Genomic DNA, 17,719 nt, shown 5'->3' with positions numbered 1-17,719 from the left:
TTGCGTTCAATATCAAATGTCCCTGTCTACTACCGCCCTCTGCTGGAGATGTATGTCGATATGTGTATCTTCCCGTATCTTCCATATCATATATATCGAAGATTTTGGTTAAATATTACTGTTAAAAATAGAACGTGTAAATAAAGAGCACGAACTTATTTCTATAAACAAATACAAATATAAATTATTTAATATAAATTCAGTTTTCCATTGTTATCTGCCAATGAGAATTGTATTTGTATTTATATATTTCTTTTACCATTTCTATTGTCCTGTCATGTCTTTTATTTTTGTTGTTGCTATTATTTTTTTTTATTATTATATACTTATTTATACCTGTGTATTACTTTTTATTCACCCTGAATGTATCATAAATTATAAATAAATCATGAAAAAATAAAATAAAACCTAGAAAAACCACCTGTTGGATCCCGGGTCACAGCTGGCACTTATTTCTCTCACTAACAAAATTGTAATCTTGGTACTGCTGTAATAGCCTACAAAAAAAAAAAAAAAAAAAAAAAAAAAAAAAAAAATTAAAAGAAAAGATGCAAAAAAGTCCGTAATCTTAAATAAAAACAATTGCACGTTACGTTTGAATGAGATCTCATATGGGTGTTTACGGTAGTAATAATAATGCATTTTATTTGTAACGCACTTTATATTAAACAAAATCTCAAAATGCTACAGATTTAAAACAATAAAAAAAGAAACCTGAAACAAAAATAACACAATACCAACAACGGTACATAATAACACGTGGTAACTACAATCTTGGTGGTGGTTGGTATACAACTTCAATTACAACATATCTTACCCCAAATATTAATCTTCCATAAGAAAAACCGACACAATTTGATGAAACGCCGAGAAATATCTTTGTGTGTGCATATCTTTTATTTTGTTATTTTGTAAATCTGTGACTCGATTTTTTTTATTTTATTTTTTTATGCCTAAAACATACTTGATCCTAAACTAGTCCGTTGACTGAATCTTGAGGCCAGAGGTTACAGCCATAGACTGTAAAAGGAGACAGCACATGACTGATTTAAATATGTTGATGGACAGTCGAATGAGCACATAAGCGGTGCTGATAGAGGTGAGCGCGAGTGCTTCCGGGTGGCGGTGTAAGCTGTGCGCGTCCCCGCAATTCTAAGGTCGCTCATTGATGCTCTTTCTCCTCTCGGTGAGAATTTCAATTGTTCATTATTGATCCCCGCCACGTTGTCAATTAATCGTAAGAAATGCATATGGGCACGCGTTGCTTTGACCTCTTAACGCAAACGACAGCATTTTGTTTTTGCTTTCTGCTTAGCTATCAAGCTAGTGTGTGTTACTAAAAGGAAAGAAGGGGAAATGAGCGCTTGTGCCCGCCTTCTGTCGATCCCAGAGCCGCATTTCTCTGCCGAAAAAACATGCAAACTCGTGCTTTGGAATTAGTAATGCTTAACAGATTTGAGCAAATAGGGCTGTTGTGCTTGAGTTTGATATGAATGAAAATCAATGCGTTTGCAGAAATTATGCGTGGCTTGTGTCATTGAGCTGTTTGAATGAATGACTTTTGCATTGTCCAATAACAAACTCTAGACACTAAGACGAACACCGTTATTTTGGCGCTACTCGTTTTCTCCTTATATATGTTGAATATTGTAATTTTCCTAACATGGTAGTTTGTAAATTAAAGTTAGTAAATGTTGCCCCACATCTGATAGAGCTAGGCTTATCACTTGTCTGGTCCGGTGACGTGGTGCTGGAATTGGATTGTAGTTGGCACCAGCAAAATCCAGTAGCAGTTAGTCTGTCTGCACACCTTTATGGCTGATTTGCTTTTCATACGCCCTCATACACGCATAACAACTGCACTGCTTTTATGTGTGGGATGCCTGTATATTTAACAAAAGTTCTAGAAGTGGAAACTCTATTTCTGGCACATCACATGAATACACTGCGCTGTGCGTGTCCTTGTATTTTTTTAGCACAAATCCTTTATTTTGTTGTAAGACCTTTTTAGATATGTTCCATAAAGTATTTGTTGAACTTAAAATAAAATAAACAAGGTTTAAATTAATCAAATATCTGTATAACCCTTTAAAGTTGTGATGACCTGTTTGACCTGAGACCACATTGTTAGTATATAACATTTAAAATCGTACAATGGTATGTTTATGATGTTAGAAAAGGAATAAATGAATGTTCAATATTACAACAATCATCAAAATTGTATTTTAAATGGTCAAAAAATTACAAAACAACATGTAAGTAGTTTTTTCCCCCTTATAGTTTCCCTTGTTTTGTTTTTTTTGTGTGTATATTTATCTCATTCTGGATTATAATATCTGCAGGCAGTGTTTATGGTGTCATAGATCTGCTGTCTGTAAGCTGCTCTACTGTGTGACCTGCGCTGGCCCCCAGAGACAAACCCTTATCACTGCACATGAGACAGTCCTTTACCTAAACAAATACACTTCACTACACATTAGTGTTTGCTTCTGTGTGCCCTTGACGGTTTTACCCTGCGGATTAATTGGATGGTTTTGTGTTTCTACAAATAGACTTGCAAAGAGGCATGAAGGTGTTTAAAAATCTGGATGTATAGTGGAGATAAACAATTGTGTACAAAAAAAAAATAAATAAAAAAAAAAAATAATAATAATATGGTAACACTTTAATATTTTATATATATATTAAAGTGTTACCATTCAAAGTTCAGAGTTGGAAAACTTTTCTACCACAGGCTGCATTTTATTTGGTCAAAAATGCAATTAAACAATAATATTGTGAAATGATTATTAGTAAAGTCAAGTCACCTTCATTTAACACTTTTTACAATATCGATTTGAAAGCAGCTTTCTATTGATAATAGGAAATTAATAGAAGAGAGATTGTTTTGGCTGTACATCAGATTTAGAGAAGTTATTGTCCAGTTAAAGTTTTTGATTGATTCTATTAAAATAACTGCTTTCTATTTTATTAAAATATAATTTATGTCTCTGATGGCAAAGCTGAATTTCTCCAGTCTTCAGTGTCACATGATCTTTCAGAAATCATTCTAAAACGCTGATTTGGTGCTCAAGAAACATTTCTTATTATCAGTGTTGCATACATTGTGCTGAGTCTGACTAATATTGGAAAGTGGAAATTGTGATTTATTCCAGGTTTATTTGATGAATGAAGAAGTTTATAAGAACTGAACAGATTTTAAATATTTTTTGTAGCATTATAAATGTCTTAATTGTCACTTTTGACCAGTTTAATGTATATTTGCTTGAATGAAAGCATTAATTTAATTTCTTTCTTTTTTTTAAAGACTGAACCCAAGCTTTTGAACAGTATTGAATATAATTTGAGCCCTTTATTTCCTTTTAAAGAATGTAGTGTTTTCTAAGATATTTACTTTATGAATGTGTGGACATATGCTCACGGTTCACACAAGTGGTCACTGTGTGTCACCTTGGAGGTGGGTAAACAGCTGAGCTGCTGTTACTGGGGCAAAGTGGAGCATTGTGGGATAGGTCATCAGGCTCACTTTTTTTCTTTCTCGCTCTCCCACATGTAGGAGGAGGGTCATTCCAACAGCACAGCTCCTCCTTGTGTCTCCGATGGCGAGTCTTCTGCGTGTGGTAGCCACCAGCTGTTCCAGCCCCCTGTTCTCCGGACTGGCCTGTGCTAAGCTACAGACTGTGCGGACAGTGAAGACGCCATGTGTGCGGTTCTTTAGGACCCATCAGGCCCTTTCTCGCCTTGCTAGTCCAGGTAACGTTACTGGAAAATTAAATTGTTATAAAACATGCTCGTTTCAGACATTCAATTTCAGTAACCATGTGGCTGAGCTCCTTAAAACATATTTTAACCCTCAGTATACATTAATAAATGAGTTGATTGAAAGACCTTGAATACTAAATATAATTTGTTTGACCTCAGCAGATTTGATTTTAAAGTATGACATACCCAAACTTTTTACCCTCATACTACAACTTCTGTAGCAGTCCATGTGTATGTATGCAATAACTCTCAAGGTCATTGTGTCCCTGCCCTGCTTGTTCTGCCACTATTGCCTGTGTTGAAGGTCCCAGGATATGAATGAGTGTTCTGTAAGTGACCCGTGTTGCGTGCTGGCTGCTTGGATACAGCGTGTGTTTGAGGCAGACTTTTTTTTTAAAAGGTGGAAGAATTGTAATGACAGCTGGGGGAGGTTATTTCTGGCACTGTATCAGCTGACAAACCAGGACTGTGGCACAGCTTGTGCAGGAGAATGCATGCTGGGAAAAGAAGCACATGTCTATGGTGATTACCAGCAGTCAGTGTGGTTATAAGAAGTTTGTGGGCCTTGGATATTCAGTTTCCTTTTACATTTGGAAATGCTAAAAAGTGACATAAACTACTTACAAATTATTTTATTTATTTATAGTACTACTACTGTTAATTATTTATAGTTATATGTCAGTATGATTTAAGTTTTTTTTTAACAGAATGGTTCACCCAAAAATGAAAATTTGCTGTTATCTGCTTGCCCCCAGGGCATCCAAGATGTAGGTGTGTTTGTTTCTTCGGTTGAACACAAATGAAGATTTTTGCCACAATACTCAATATAATATTGAACCATTCTGTACGGCATTCACGGTTTAATACGCGCTGGTGAATTGCGTTTTTTTAAAATTTTAATTTATTTATTTAATGAATTATTTCCATTTCTGTCTGTTTGAAATATTTCTCTCAGTTTATTTCGCCTCTTTTTGAGTGTTCCTGTGAGTCTACGTGCTGATATGAGCAAATATTGAACCATTTGCACTAAAGTTATGGGGTGTTTACCCGCATTTTAAAGCCGTGACAGTTAAACATTTCATTCGCATGCTTAGTTTTGCATTAAGCGCGCACCATAAACGTCTATCAAACAGGTGTGATTACTGCACAGGTGTCTTACTGCACTAATACTGTCAAATACACACAAGGTTAACATATAAACACAGTTGGTTATGGCTAAAATGAAAGTAAAATCTGCGTGCGTCTGTATATGAGATGTGAGCAGGTCTTCATTTGACAGCAGCGCAGCCTTGTCCTTAAAGGAACAGTTCACCTCTAAACTGATGTTAATAAAAAAAACAAGACCTTTAATACAGTAGCTCTTAATCAATGTTATATATTGAAGACTAGTTTTAATTTTAGCCTACATTTATTCATTCAATTTTATGCTTAAATGCTACTGTACATCTCTGAGCTGCCACTGTAAATCTTATATATATATATATATATATATATATATATATATATATATATATATATATATATATATATATATATATATATATATACATATATATAGCCTCACCTAAAAGATTATTAGGAACACCTGTTCAATTTCTCATTAATGCAATTATCTAATCAACCAATCACATGGCAGTTGCTTCAATGCATTTAGGGGTGTGATCCTGGTCAAGAAAATCTCCTGAACTTCAAACTGAATGTCGGACTTAGAAAGAAAGGGAGATTTTAAGCAATTTTGAGCGTGGCATGGTTGTTGCTGCCAGATGGGCCGGTCTGAGTATTTCACAATCTGCTCAGTTACTGGGATTTTCACGCACAGCTATTTCTAGGGTTTATAAAGAATGGTGTGAAAAGGGAAAAACATCCAGAATGCGGCAGTCCTGTGGGCGAAAATGCCTTGTTGATGCTGGAGGTCAGAGAAGAATGGGCCTACTGATTTAAGCTGATAGAAGAGCAACTTTGACTGAAATAACCACTCGTTACAACCGAGGTATGCAGCAAAGCATTTGTGAAGCCACAACACGCACAACCTTGAGGCGGATGGGCTACAACAGCAGAAGACCCCGCCGGGTACCACTCATCTCCACTACAAATAGGAAAAAAAGGCTACAATTTGCACAAGCTCACCAAAATTGGACAGTTGAAGACTAGAAAAACGTTGCCTGGTCCGATGAGTCTTGATTTTTATTGAGACATTCAGATGGGAGAGTCTGAATTTACCATAAACAGAATGAGAACATGGATCCATCATGCCTTGTTACCACTGTGCAGGTTGGTGGTGTAATGGTGTGGGGATGTTTTCTTGCCACACTTTAGTCCCCTTAGTTCCAATTGGGCATTGTTTAAATGCCACGGCCTACCTGAGCATTGTTTCTGACCATGTCCATCCCTTTAGGACCACCATGTACCCATACTCTGATGACTACTTCCAGCAGGATAATGCCTTACTGATCAAAAATGTTTAAACGGTAGTGTATAATTTTATGTTCTGTATAAAGTATGTTTAATTGTGGTCTGACTGGTCAGATTTGGCACTGGCTTTATGCTCATGTCGCATAATGGTTACCTATTCTCAATAATAAAAACAAAAGAAAAAAACAAATTTGCCTTACATATGCCATCAAGCAGAGTTGTTCTAAAGGCCTGGGTATACTTCATTAACGCAACTTCAAAGTGCGCAAGGCTTTTTTTTCTTTGAGTGTGGAAAGGCTTTTTTTTTTCTCTGAGTGTGGAAAGACGCATTCAGCATGTGTGCACTAGTGGATTTTTTTCCAAGCACTCAAAATGTGACTGCATGTGGGGACAGATGTCCACGGACCCTCCTGATGGTGAATATGACGTTACAAAGGCAGTGCACAAACCTACGCAGATGGCCACAGTATACTTTGATAAAAATAATGATAATATAATTGGATAATTTAAGCTCAACTATTTTCAAAATAAGCCCATGACAAAGTTCTCAAACACATTTAGACACTTGTACTGAATTTAGTCGCATTTAAGTACAAACTATCACACTAGAAACGGCAAAAGAATGGTGACAGTCAACAACTTAGTCATTTTTGTAGTAATAAATAACACTTGGTTTGTTGTTTGATATCTAATGCAGTGACATTCATGCATTATACATATGCTAAAGTGTCCAAATACTTTGAGTTGTCTTTATTGTCTATGACCAAGCTCAACTCTGTGATTCACGTGAACTCATGTTATCATCTATAGATTAGGCCTGTGGTGGAATTTTCCACAAGCGACCTTCTGCTACCTGTAGTAGGACATGACTTGGATGACTTCTTGATGCATATTCAGCCTGTCTAGACCACATGTTGTTTGCACATCTTTTACAGACCAAAACACATAAAATGAAGCTGTGCATAAAAATTCAGCTTGATTTACTTCATTATACATGCCAAAACCCAGGTATGCTTTACAGCTTGAGTTCTCAGTTTTATTTTTGAAAATATGACTGCAGAATTGGAGCTGTTGCAAAGTCATAAGGTCTTGCCTGCATGCAGCTGTAAAACCACACGTCTCAGAGTCCGCGTGGACCTCCAGTCGATCACAAAGGTCTCAAAGGTTTCTTTTTACCACCCTTTATAAACTGCTTTAACAGTTGTATATCTGCTTCCGTATATGGTGCTTATCTTTATTGTGCAGCTTTACTCTTTGACTTTAAAACAAAGTCTGAAGGGTTAGAAATGTTCATGAGAGATTATATTGGCAATGAGAGTAAAGTGAGATTACAGTTGTTCACACTTCACTTTGTTTCTGTGGTGTTGGGTTCTCTAAAATTATACTTTGTCTGAGGTTTGAGGCATAAACTTCATGTAGCTGATAAAAAGAGAAGATTTTAAAAAAATATTGGTATATGATTTAATGTTGTTGAACTTTTAAAATAAGGGAAAATAAATCTGAAAACCTTTATTTTAGTAGTGACATTTACATTGTATTATTATGCAAAAATACTTTTGATATACTAATATATGTATGTATATATCATTTTTTTAATAGTTTGTAATATATTTATTTATTTATTTATTTTTTAAATGCAAAATATAGTGATTGCATTATAAAGACAATGTAAAGATTCTCTAGTGCTGTTGGTGCAGGGTGTATCCTTGGTGTTGAACTTTAGCTTTTTGCATATGCATTTGGAAATCTGTTTCTCTCCAGGCTCTGCTTGATTCTGTAATTCTCTGTTAATTCCTGCAGGCATTCCATACAAACAGCTGACCGTTGGCGTTCCCAAGGAAATCTTTCAGAATGAGCGTCGAGTGGCTATCTCTCCAGCTGGAGTGGAAGCTCTCATCAAGCAGGGCTTTAATGTGGTGGTGGAGTCTGGTGCTGGGGAATCTGCTAAGTTCTCCGATGACATGTATACAAAGGCAGGAGCCACAATCAGGGACATTAAAGATGTCTTTTCATCAGATGTTCTGCTTAAGGTACTGTTAGATGCCTTCAATTATTCATTTTTCATCTTCCCTTCACCTAAACTGAGTCTTCATTAACCGGCTTAATTCTCTCCACCTTTTCTCCACAGGTGCGTGCCCCGATGTTGAACTCTGCTTTGGGAGTTCATGAGTCTGAACTCATGAGTGAAGGATCCACCCTAGTCAGTTTTATCTATCCCGCTCAGAACCCTGAGCTAATGGACCTGTTGTCCCAGCGCAAGGCCACCGTCCTGGCCATGGACCAGGTGCCCCGTGTTACTATTGCTCAGGGTTATGATGCCCTCAGCTCCATGGCCAACATTGCTGGGTAAGTTTAGCTTATAGTCCTATAAAGCTATTATAACCAGAGCATGCGAGCAGAGCGTAGTTTGGAGTGGATCAGTGAAAGAGAGGATAGTGTCATTTTGCCAGCGTTACCCAGCATGGCTATTGGTTAAACCACAAAATGTTACAGCACAGTGTAAGACTATTGCAAACAGAAACAAGTCTCCAGTGAGTGTGAATGATGCATGAATAGTGTTCACTTGGGCAATGGGCAAATGAGCAGAGAGCACACACAGGGAATGGAACTGAGTGAGCGTTTTCAGTTCATTCCTATGGAAGTTGAGTGAACACTCACTGTTAGTCCTACCTGCTCGCTCAGTCACTTTGAAGTTGTGCATCTTCAGAACTGGTGCTGCTTGCAGATACAAAAAATACTGCGCAAAAGTGAATGGGGTGAGGCAGCATATATTTTCTGATTTTGGGATATTTTTCCTCTGACATGTTTTATTTCAGATTAGTGAAAAGAAAACATCCAAAAATACACATTTAAGTGTTTATTTTATTACTTTATCTTTGTGTCTGTAATTTCCATTACAATAAATATTTTGAGAAAAGTGACTTTTTAAGATAATAAAAAAAAAAACTTTTTTTTTTTTTTTTAACTGCACGTTGCGGTTCTATTCCTGTATATTTTCTGAAGGGATTTACAGAGAGGTTTGTTCATTTAACATTCGCCCGATATATATTTTCCTTTTTTTTCCTTCCTAAAACATTTAACAAAAATTCTTATTTATGGAGTGATAAAAATAATTTTAAAATCATTTTCTAATATGTCAACAAAATGAAGCAAATTTTGAACCTGGTTTTATACAGATTACTACATTTTTAATTAGATAAATCATTTGTATATTGAGGTGTACCTTGGCAGGACACTTTTAATACAAAAAAAACTAGCCAAGGAAGTATGGTGATCTCTACTAGTTAAAGGTGCCCTAGAATGGTTTGAAACAATATTTTCAATTATTCTGTGATATCTAAATATGTATGTTATGTGGCTTATTTAGGGTAAAAAATTGTCCAGAGACAGTTTCACAGGTCCATTTACAACTAGAGGTCAACCTATAGTGGATTTTACAGATACCGATAGCTAGGTTGGACTTCGCTTGCCGATAACCGATTAATCGACCGATAGTTTTTACAAAGATACTAGATTAAAAAATAATAATAATACATAAAATAACAGGTAAAAAAGCAGTGCTGAACTTTATTACAAGAAATTTAAAAAAGTACTGAACCATGTGTTAAATTTCATATGTAAATATGAATTATATTAAAATGAGAAGTTCTAACAGAAAAAAAATTCTACAGAAAATAACTAAAACATTAAAATATTACAAATAAATGTTTCTTTAGCTACCTAACCCTAACCTAGAAACATGTATGTAAATGTCAGGTAACAGACTGCAAATCCCATTTGTTAACAAGGATGTATTTATTTAGCTAGCTTACATTAACTAAATGCATTATGTAATGTACATTTTACAGCATGTATTCAATTTTGAGCAATACAATTCTACCTTAATCATTCATGTTAGTTCATAGTGCATAAAAAAAGGTTAACAGATAAAACTAACAATGAATAGAACTTCTAAAGCATTTATTAACCTTACTTAATGTTACAAATTGAATATTATTTTATTGTATTAAGTGTTATCCTTTCATATAAATCCAAACCGTTCACTTTTTTAGAACACAACGGGTTTCTTATAATAACAAATATGTATTGAAATCTAATGCATTTCTGATGTGTTTATATTTCTTGGATGCATGATACAGTTTCTCACATCAAAAAAAAATTCTCAGTTACATCGTTTTAAATGCATGCGGTAACCGTTGCTGCTAATGTTAGCGTCCTGTCAGCCTCGATGACAAAGTACATACACTCCTGAACAAAATCTTAAGACCAGGGGATTCATTGCAAGTTTTATACATTTCGCACTTGTGGATCATAACCGGGTTGTAAGTGCTGATTCAAAATGCCAAAAGAAGAAACAGGAAACTGCATTTAAACTGAAACAGGCCGTTCATCAGCTGATCAAAAGTTTAAGACCATAGCCCAAAAACAAACCCACAACAGTACTAAAAGTGTCAAAAAAGGACTCAGTAGTGAGTCCTCCCACCGTTCTTGTTGATCACTTCAAAAACTCGTTTTGGCCTGCTTGATGCGACTGTTTCCAGGAACGTTGCTCCATGTGGTGAAGATGACCTCACGAAGGGCATCCACGGTCTGGAATTGACGTCCATTTTTGTAAACTTCCTTTGCCATCCATCCCAAAATGTTCTCAATGGGATTTAGATCAGGGGAACACACAGGATGGTCCAAAATAGCAACGTTATTCTCCTGGAAGAAGTCCTTCGTCAGGCGGGCTGTGAATTGCAGCGTTGTCCTGTTGAAAGACCCAGTCATTACCGCACAGACGGGGGCCCTCGGTCAAGAGGGATGCCCGCTGCAACAGATCCAAATAGCCAGTCGCCGTTTGACGCCCCTGCACAACCTGAAGCTCCATTTTTCCATTTTTGTGCAGATTTGACCTTTTTATGGCTATGTTCTTAAACTTTTGATCAGCTGATGAACGGCCTGCTTCAGTTTAAATGCAGTTTTCAATAAATTGCCTACTCTCTATTTTTTTGTCTCTTGCTCCTGTTTCTTCTTTTGGCATTTTGAAGCAGCACTTACAACCCGGTTATGATCCACAAGTGCGAAATGTGTAAAACTTGCAATGAATCCCCCGGTCTTAAGATTTTGTTCGGAGTGTATACTGCTGTTCTTTCGCTGCTAAAGCATCTAGTCAACAAATCAATTACTTTATAATGATTTTGCAACAATCATTGCCTGAAGTGAAGTGCTCTGTATTCATACTGTTTCTCTGTTGGTGTTTTAAACCCGCATCAAATGTGTCAGCGCGCTCTGTGCAGTGTGAGCTGTGAAGCGTGCAGCTTCACATGTTAATGTAAACAATCAGTGATAGTTTTTTCCATTTGGCCTCTAGAGGCCGCTCTCGTGCTATATAACACCAGCAGACCCTTCTCAGAGCTCTCGTGGCTACTGTGTAAGGACAGCAGCCTTCTCAGCCGCTCCCCCAACGGACGCAAACCAGAAAAACTATCGGTATTGATTTTTGCCGATAATCGATTGTTTCACCAATCAGCTATCGGTGCTGATTAATCGGCAAAACCGATGAATCGGTCGACCTCTATTTACAACACTAGAAATTGTCCCTAGGATGTAATGCTCTGTTTTTGCCTTGTTTGGAAGGGTCGTGAATATTAATGCAGAGTTCTGCTCTGATTGGCTGTTTCACTGCACGGCTCTGACAGCTAACATCTATACCATCCGTCATGGCAATGATTTTACAATGATAGCTTCTTAACTTTGAATCACAAACTGAACTGGGTAGCGCGTGAATATGTTGTTTGTACAGTAACGTTACAGTTTGACAGTAGAGTACTGATTTAAAAGTTGATTTATTGAGCCTAACAAAGTAATGTAGAAGCCACTCAAAATAGTCAGTGTCATGTTTACTACTCACCCGCTGCAAAATAATCATACTTCAGTTCTCAAAAATGTATATTTATTTAACAAATTGACTAGAAGCCTTGTAAAATGACTATCGTTTCAACTTAGATGGTGAAGGTGACGTTAGCTACAAGGATCTGTAAGCAGCTAAACAGAAGTTGTAAACGTAGTTAGCTTCTGAGTTGTGTTAATGATGAAATATAGGCTAATTTAGATTTCAATCTTGCGTTAGATCTAGACAACACAGGATATTATCGTAATGTTGTCTTACTAAGAAACTTTCAATTTAATCAGAAATGGGTTCGACAGTCAAGAAGTGGATAAAATCACTACTTACTGTTTGCAGGAATACGGTTGGAATCGGCCCTTTCTTCAGTTTTAGATGCTGAGTGAGTCCTGCTTGATTTTGTCTAGGGATGCACCAATACCATTTTTCCAGAACTGATCTGATATGAAAAATTCTGAGTATCGGTCGATACCGATCCAATACCAATGCAGTTTTGTCTATGTACAATTTCTAAAACTTAGTGTGTTGAATTGAATAAATTAGAATAGTGAATAATTCAGCAGCAAAAGTTACAAAATCACGAGTGCACAATAATTGTATAAAATCTAAACATTTATTTGGGAAAAATTAAAGGAAACCACAATAGTGAATAACTAGCTGTAAATCTGGTAAAATGTTACACAAAGCCATGATAGCCATGGGTTTCTCCACGCTTGAGGACGTCACCGCTTTGTGCGCACTCGTCATTCTTTAGCTCCTCCCACACGATACGCCTCCAGGCGCTCGTTTTTTTCCGGAAAGACTCGGTACAGCCTATATTTCTTTTATAAATATAATAAAACTAAAGACTTTACGGAGATATGAAGGATGCAATACTACTCTATAGGTACTCAAGATTTACATGAGATTGACTGAAACTGAGTGTTTCCCCCCCCAACTATGGCAAGGTTAATACAATTTTTCATTCTAGGGCACCTTTCAGTTTTTCCTTGTTCACCTGTGGTGTTTTGGCCTTTTTTTCCATTTATCTTAATTTCTGCTTCACCACAGGATTGTGCATTAATCGTTTTTTTTTGTTTTGTTTTTGTCAGTTATAAAGCCGTGGTCCTGGCAGCCAACAACTTTGGCCGCTTCTTCACTGGTCAGATCACAGCCGCAGGGAAGGTTCCTCCTGCTAAGGTATGCGCCGTCATAATCGCTGTGTTCTTATATTGAGTTTGCTTGATCCACTGCTGTACATTCCTCCCATTAGTTCTTAGATGAAGATATTAGTACCGGTAGAGTTTGTTTTTGCTGTTGTTGAGAATTTTACTAAAAGGCTGTTATTGGCAGGTGTTGATCATTGGAGGTGGAGTGGCTGGGTTGGCTGCTGCTGGCTCTGCCCGTGCTATGGGTGCCATTGTCAGGGGATTTGACACCAGGTAAAAAGTCCTAAAACTTAGTTACTTAAATTTAAATTGGTCAAATTTATACTTTTATTTGGCAAAGATCAATTAAATTGATCAAAATTGACAGTTGCAAAATATTTCTATTTTGCAACTGTCAATTTTGACAGTTCTTTTGTACTTCATTCATCAAAAAATCCTGAAAAAAATGATCACAAGTGTTTTTTTGAGCACCAAATCAGCATATTAGAATGATTTCTAGAGTAATGATGCTGAAAATTCAACTTTGCCATCAGAGAAATAAATTATTTTAAAATATATTCAAATATAAAACTTGCATTAAGATATTTCACAATATTGCTGTATTTACTGTATTTGATAAAATGCTTTATTTTTATCTAACTTGAAATCAAGCATGTACAGTCATCCATCAAACACCAGATGGTGCTATAATATTGTTTTAAGTTTACCACAACAACAGCTTGAGTTTGAAGATCCTGTTGTTAATTTGCTCTTTTCAGTCTACTTTAACCCTAATGATTATCAATTTGTATATCACCCATCCCCCCCCCATTTTTTTAATTTAGATGTATAGATACCGACTGTTTATTTCTGTCAGCTTATAAATTTGCGTTGAGTCCTTGTTCTGCTCTAGTTTATTTTATGATTGTTTTTCACTTTCCCAAAAAATGAACATAAAAATATCTTGTGCAAGAAAATGGGGATGTCATTTGCACTGCTAATCCTGCCAAATTTTTTAAATGTACATATTTTAAGAAAAGATTTATTTTACTTAATTTGACTGTGATCTTAGAGCTTTAGAGGCAATCTCCAGTTAAAGCATCATCAAAGAAAAGAGCTGTGAAAAGGAGGGCAAGTTATTTTGATTTTAAAGATTACAAGGGCCCATGGATTAAAAAATACTGATGTGCATGAATAAACCCATTTATAATAAAACCTGTGGTAATGCATAAAAAAGAATAGTCAATTTCTATTCCACGGTGACATTAAACTGTCTGCTTGACTGATTCCACAAAGTTCCGTCAGCTTCAGTTCCAGTGTGTCTCCTCTCGGGGGCAGTGGTGTATTAGTCACTGAGTCTTGATTTCGTCTTCCAGAGCGGCTGCACTGGAGCAGTTTAAGTCCCTGGGTGCTGAGCCCTTAGAGGTGGATGTGAAGGAGTCAGGAGATGGCCAGGGCGGTTACGCTAAAGAGATGTCCAAGGAGTTCATCGAGGCAGAGATGAAGCTGTTTGCCAAGCAGTGTTTGGATGTTGACATCATTATCACTACCGCGCTTATCCCCGGTACGCACACCTGCAACATTTACTCCCTTCTCCTCTCTTCTTTTTCCATCACATGCCCTCTATGGCATGTACACTTGCAGATAATAAGTGTTTGCTTGTGCTTGGTTTTTTTCTCTCCATCATTTGACTTTAAAAGGAATGGGTAATCAAGAATTTTTTTTATACAAACCCTGTGAAGCTTTGAGAAACGCACAAATCGTCATACAGGTTTTAACATGCATTTATTTTTTTGTCATAATGATCACAGGCTATCAAGGCCTAAAAAGCATCATAAAATAGTCCCCTTGACTATATATTTGCTTCTGAAGCTGTATTAAAGCTTTTAAGTCATTTTTAAGCCAGTAGTTTTTTCCATTTCCTTTGCTGTACTCTTAAAAGCATTTTGTTTAAAAATAAAATAAAAATAATAATCAATGTCCAACCTGCATTGTTGGGGCTACAGTTGTTTGAGAGCTGCAGTTTGAGGTGAAGGTTATCTTTGCATAATGATATGCCTAATATTTTGAGAAACTCCGAATATAGGGCACAAATCTTTTGGACATATATGGTGCATTTACCTTGCATTCCTTTTTTTTCGCGGTTCATGGAAAAATATGACATTCTCATTGGAACGATATGATGGCGGCTAAATGTCAAATTTTAAGTTTTCATATAAACTATTTATTTAACTGTGATCCTGGCTTATCTGAAGATCCTTAAGTATATACTCGTGACTTTCATTGGCATTTGAAAAGAGAAACGGATTAACCAGCATAGCTAATTACGTACAGCACAATTACCAATTTAACAGCTCTGTGGCTGCAGATGTGCTGTGTGTTCATTTGAAGCATGTGTTGTCCTAATCTCCATGACTAAATGCTAATAAATAAAAAAAATCAGTCCATGTCCATAACAGAAAATGTTTGCAAAGTGTCATAAGAGTTGCTTTGGGTCGCTCTTGCTTTAGGTTGGCAGAGAGTTGTCTTTCCCCTCTGTGTTGCTTGTTCAGTACCGCTGGCACTCGTAGTCAGTTCCTGTGACTTTTGCATGCTCATGCACACTCCTGGTGTCACTCCAATGTTATTTTATTTCTATCCCTGAAGCTATGGAGCCAACAGTTGGACCTTTAGAACTTAATTCCTAAACAAACGGCACACCTGGCAGTTTTTAGCACGCTTGGATTGGTAAAACGCATGCAGTCTGTTCCACTATTATCGGAATAGTGTTTTTCTTTTAAAACCAACAAGCCGCAAAGCAGCTTATCGGTATATTAGGTTGCACGGATTAAATGCACACCAGAGGAGTCTTATTAAATGCATATCAGTCATGGTTTTGGTTTACTAGTCTCACTTTGCTGAATTATTATGCAGGTCGGAAGGCCCCTGTGCTGATTACTAAGGAAATGGTGGAGACCATGAAAGACGGTTCAGTGGTGGTGGATCTGGCCGCAGAGGCTGGGGGCAACATCGAGACCACGATTCCTGGAGAACTGTCTGTTCACAAAGTGAGTACATTACAACTGCAGCTTACATGTGCTTCATGTGTTTTTCAGGAAGGTTCAGGTACACTGCCATTTGAAGTCGGTAAGATTTTTATTACATTTTTTTCAGTAAGAAATGTATTAGTTTTATTCCGCATGGATGCATTCAATTTCTCAGTAAAGACTTTTACAATGTTACAAAAGATTTCTCTTTCAAATTAATGTAAATGTTGGATCTTTTGTAATGTGTCCATCAAAGAAATTGAAAAAAATGTATCCTGGTTTCCACTAGGGCTGAAACGATTCATCAAGTAGCCGAACTCGAGTTAATCGAATCAAAAAAAAATCCTTGAGGCAAAAATCATCTGCCTCGATGAGTCGTTTAGTCCATGTAACTGCACACGGATGTTGCAGAAAGACATTTTTTGTGTAAGGAGTCAGAGTATGAGCAGATTGCGGTTATATCCGCGGTTCAGGTGGGTAAACATCCCAAATATTGCGGGTGGATGAGAGAAATCATTAATGTGTTGATTTTAATAAAGGTGCAGAACTCTCATTTCATGGTAAAACACAATGAATGCATGTCGTTCTTTAACTTTTGTTTTCAGCTCATGTCGAGATCAAAAGACCGCAATGCGAAAGCGAGAGAGTGGCATCAGCACTGGTAATAGCATTTAGTATCACTATTTTTAAATGAAGACAACTGTGGGTTGAGCTTTCAGGATGTGACGCTGAACATTTTATTTGCAAGAGTACGCGTGCCAGCTGAGGAGATACGAGCAACTCCAAACACATGAATGCAATGGAGTTTACAGCTTTGCACGTGGTTCACCGTCATTGTGATGTGTGTGAAATCTTTAATTAGACTTTATATATACTTGATAATAGCTTCGAAATACACCAATGCTAGGCCCAACAAACATCAAAACAAGATGTAACGTGAGTGTGATGAGCAGCGCTCGTGCTTTCAGAGCTGCATGCTTTCATTGATTTGTGTAATGTAAATATTACACTTTAATCATATTTAGAGCTACTAACTTAATAAAGCAAGCTGTGTTACAGTGATAAGTGATTAGTTTAAAAATGTAGTATGTGTGAGTGAATTTTATCTGAATTGAATACAAACACATCTCTCGCGTTTGCTCGTGTTCCAGCGGTTACTCCTCCATGTGATGCATAGGTTCGATCCCTGGTTAAGGTTAAGAAATGTAATTTTGCCAAGTAAGTTTTTTTTATCTTTTAATTTTTTTTAAAGCAACCTACTTCAGTGTAAATATGTGATGATAACCTCGCACTTAACACAGAGGATTTGAAGTGACGATCAGGTGCTGGTGGATGGTTTGTTTTTAACAGCGGATTCGGTGAAGTTGGAGCTGATCCGTGCATCTCTTGTTCTTACCCTGTCCAATATTTAAGCCTTCAGAAGACAGTAAAGGCTTATGTCATGCCTGAGCTGAAGCATGAAAGTTAAGTTGCACATTATAAATACAATGTTTAGGCATTATTTT

The 17,719-nt window shown here is 36.8% G+C and overlaps 1 protein-coding gene across 1 annotated transcript in view; it reads left to right on the top strand.

Annotated features, from left to right (window-relative positions):
- Nucleotides 1-1,062: 1,062 nt before the first annotated feature.
- The window catches only part of nnt (nicotinamide nucleotide transhydrogenase), a 50,432-nt gene continuing 33,775 nt past the window's right edge, over nucleotides 1,063-17,719 (top strand). The window contains exons 1-8 of the mRNA XM_067422830.1: nucleotides 1,063-1,186; nucleotides 3,557-3,753; nucleotides 7,975-8,204; nucleotides 8,303-8,520; nucleotides 13,153-13,240; nucleotides 13,394-13,482; nucleotides 14,565-14,752; nucleotides 16,102-16,235. Coding sequence (XP_067278931.1) covers nucleotides 3,600-3,753; nucleotides 7,975-8,204; nucleotides 8,303-8,520; nucleotides 13,153-13,240; nucleotides 13,394-13,482; nucleotides 14,565-14,752; nucleotides 16,102-16,235 — 1,101 coding nt within the window. The 5' untranslated portion in view covers nucleotides 1,063-1,186; nucleotides 3,557-3,599. The remainder of the gene's footprint in view (nucleotides 1,187-3,556; nucleotides 3,754-7,974; nucleotides 8,205-8,302; nucleotides 8,521-13,152; nucleotides 13,241-13,393; nucleotides 13,483-14,564; nucleotides 14,753-16,101; nucleotides 16,236-17,719) is intronic.

This window comes from Pseudorasbora parva, chromosome 18, assembly GCF_024679245.1.
Source record: "Pseudorasbora parva isolate DD20220531a chromosome 18, ASM2467924v1, whole genome shotgun sequence".
In the NCBI taxonomy this organism is placed as follows: Eukaryota; Metazoa; Chordata; class Actinopteri; order Cypriniformes; family Gobionidae; genus Pseudorasbora; species Pseudorasbora parva.
Note: the sequence above shows the minus strand (reverse complement) of the source record. Positions and strands in the feature narration are given on the sequence as shown.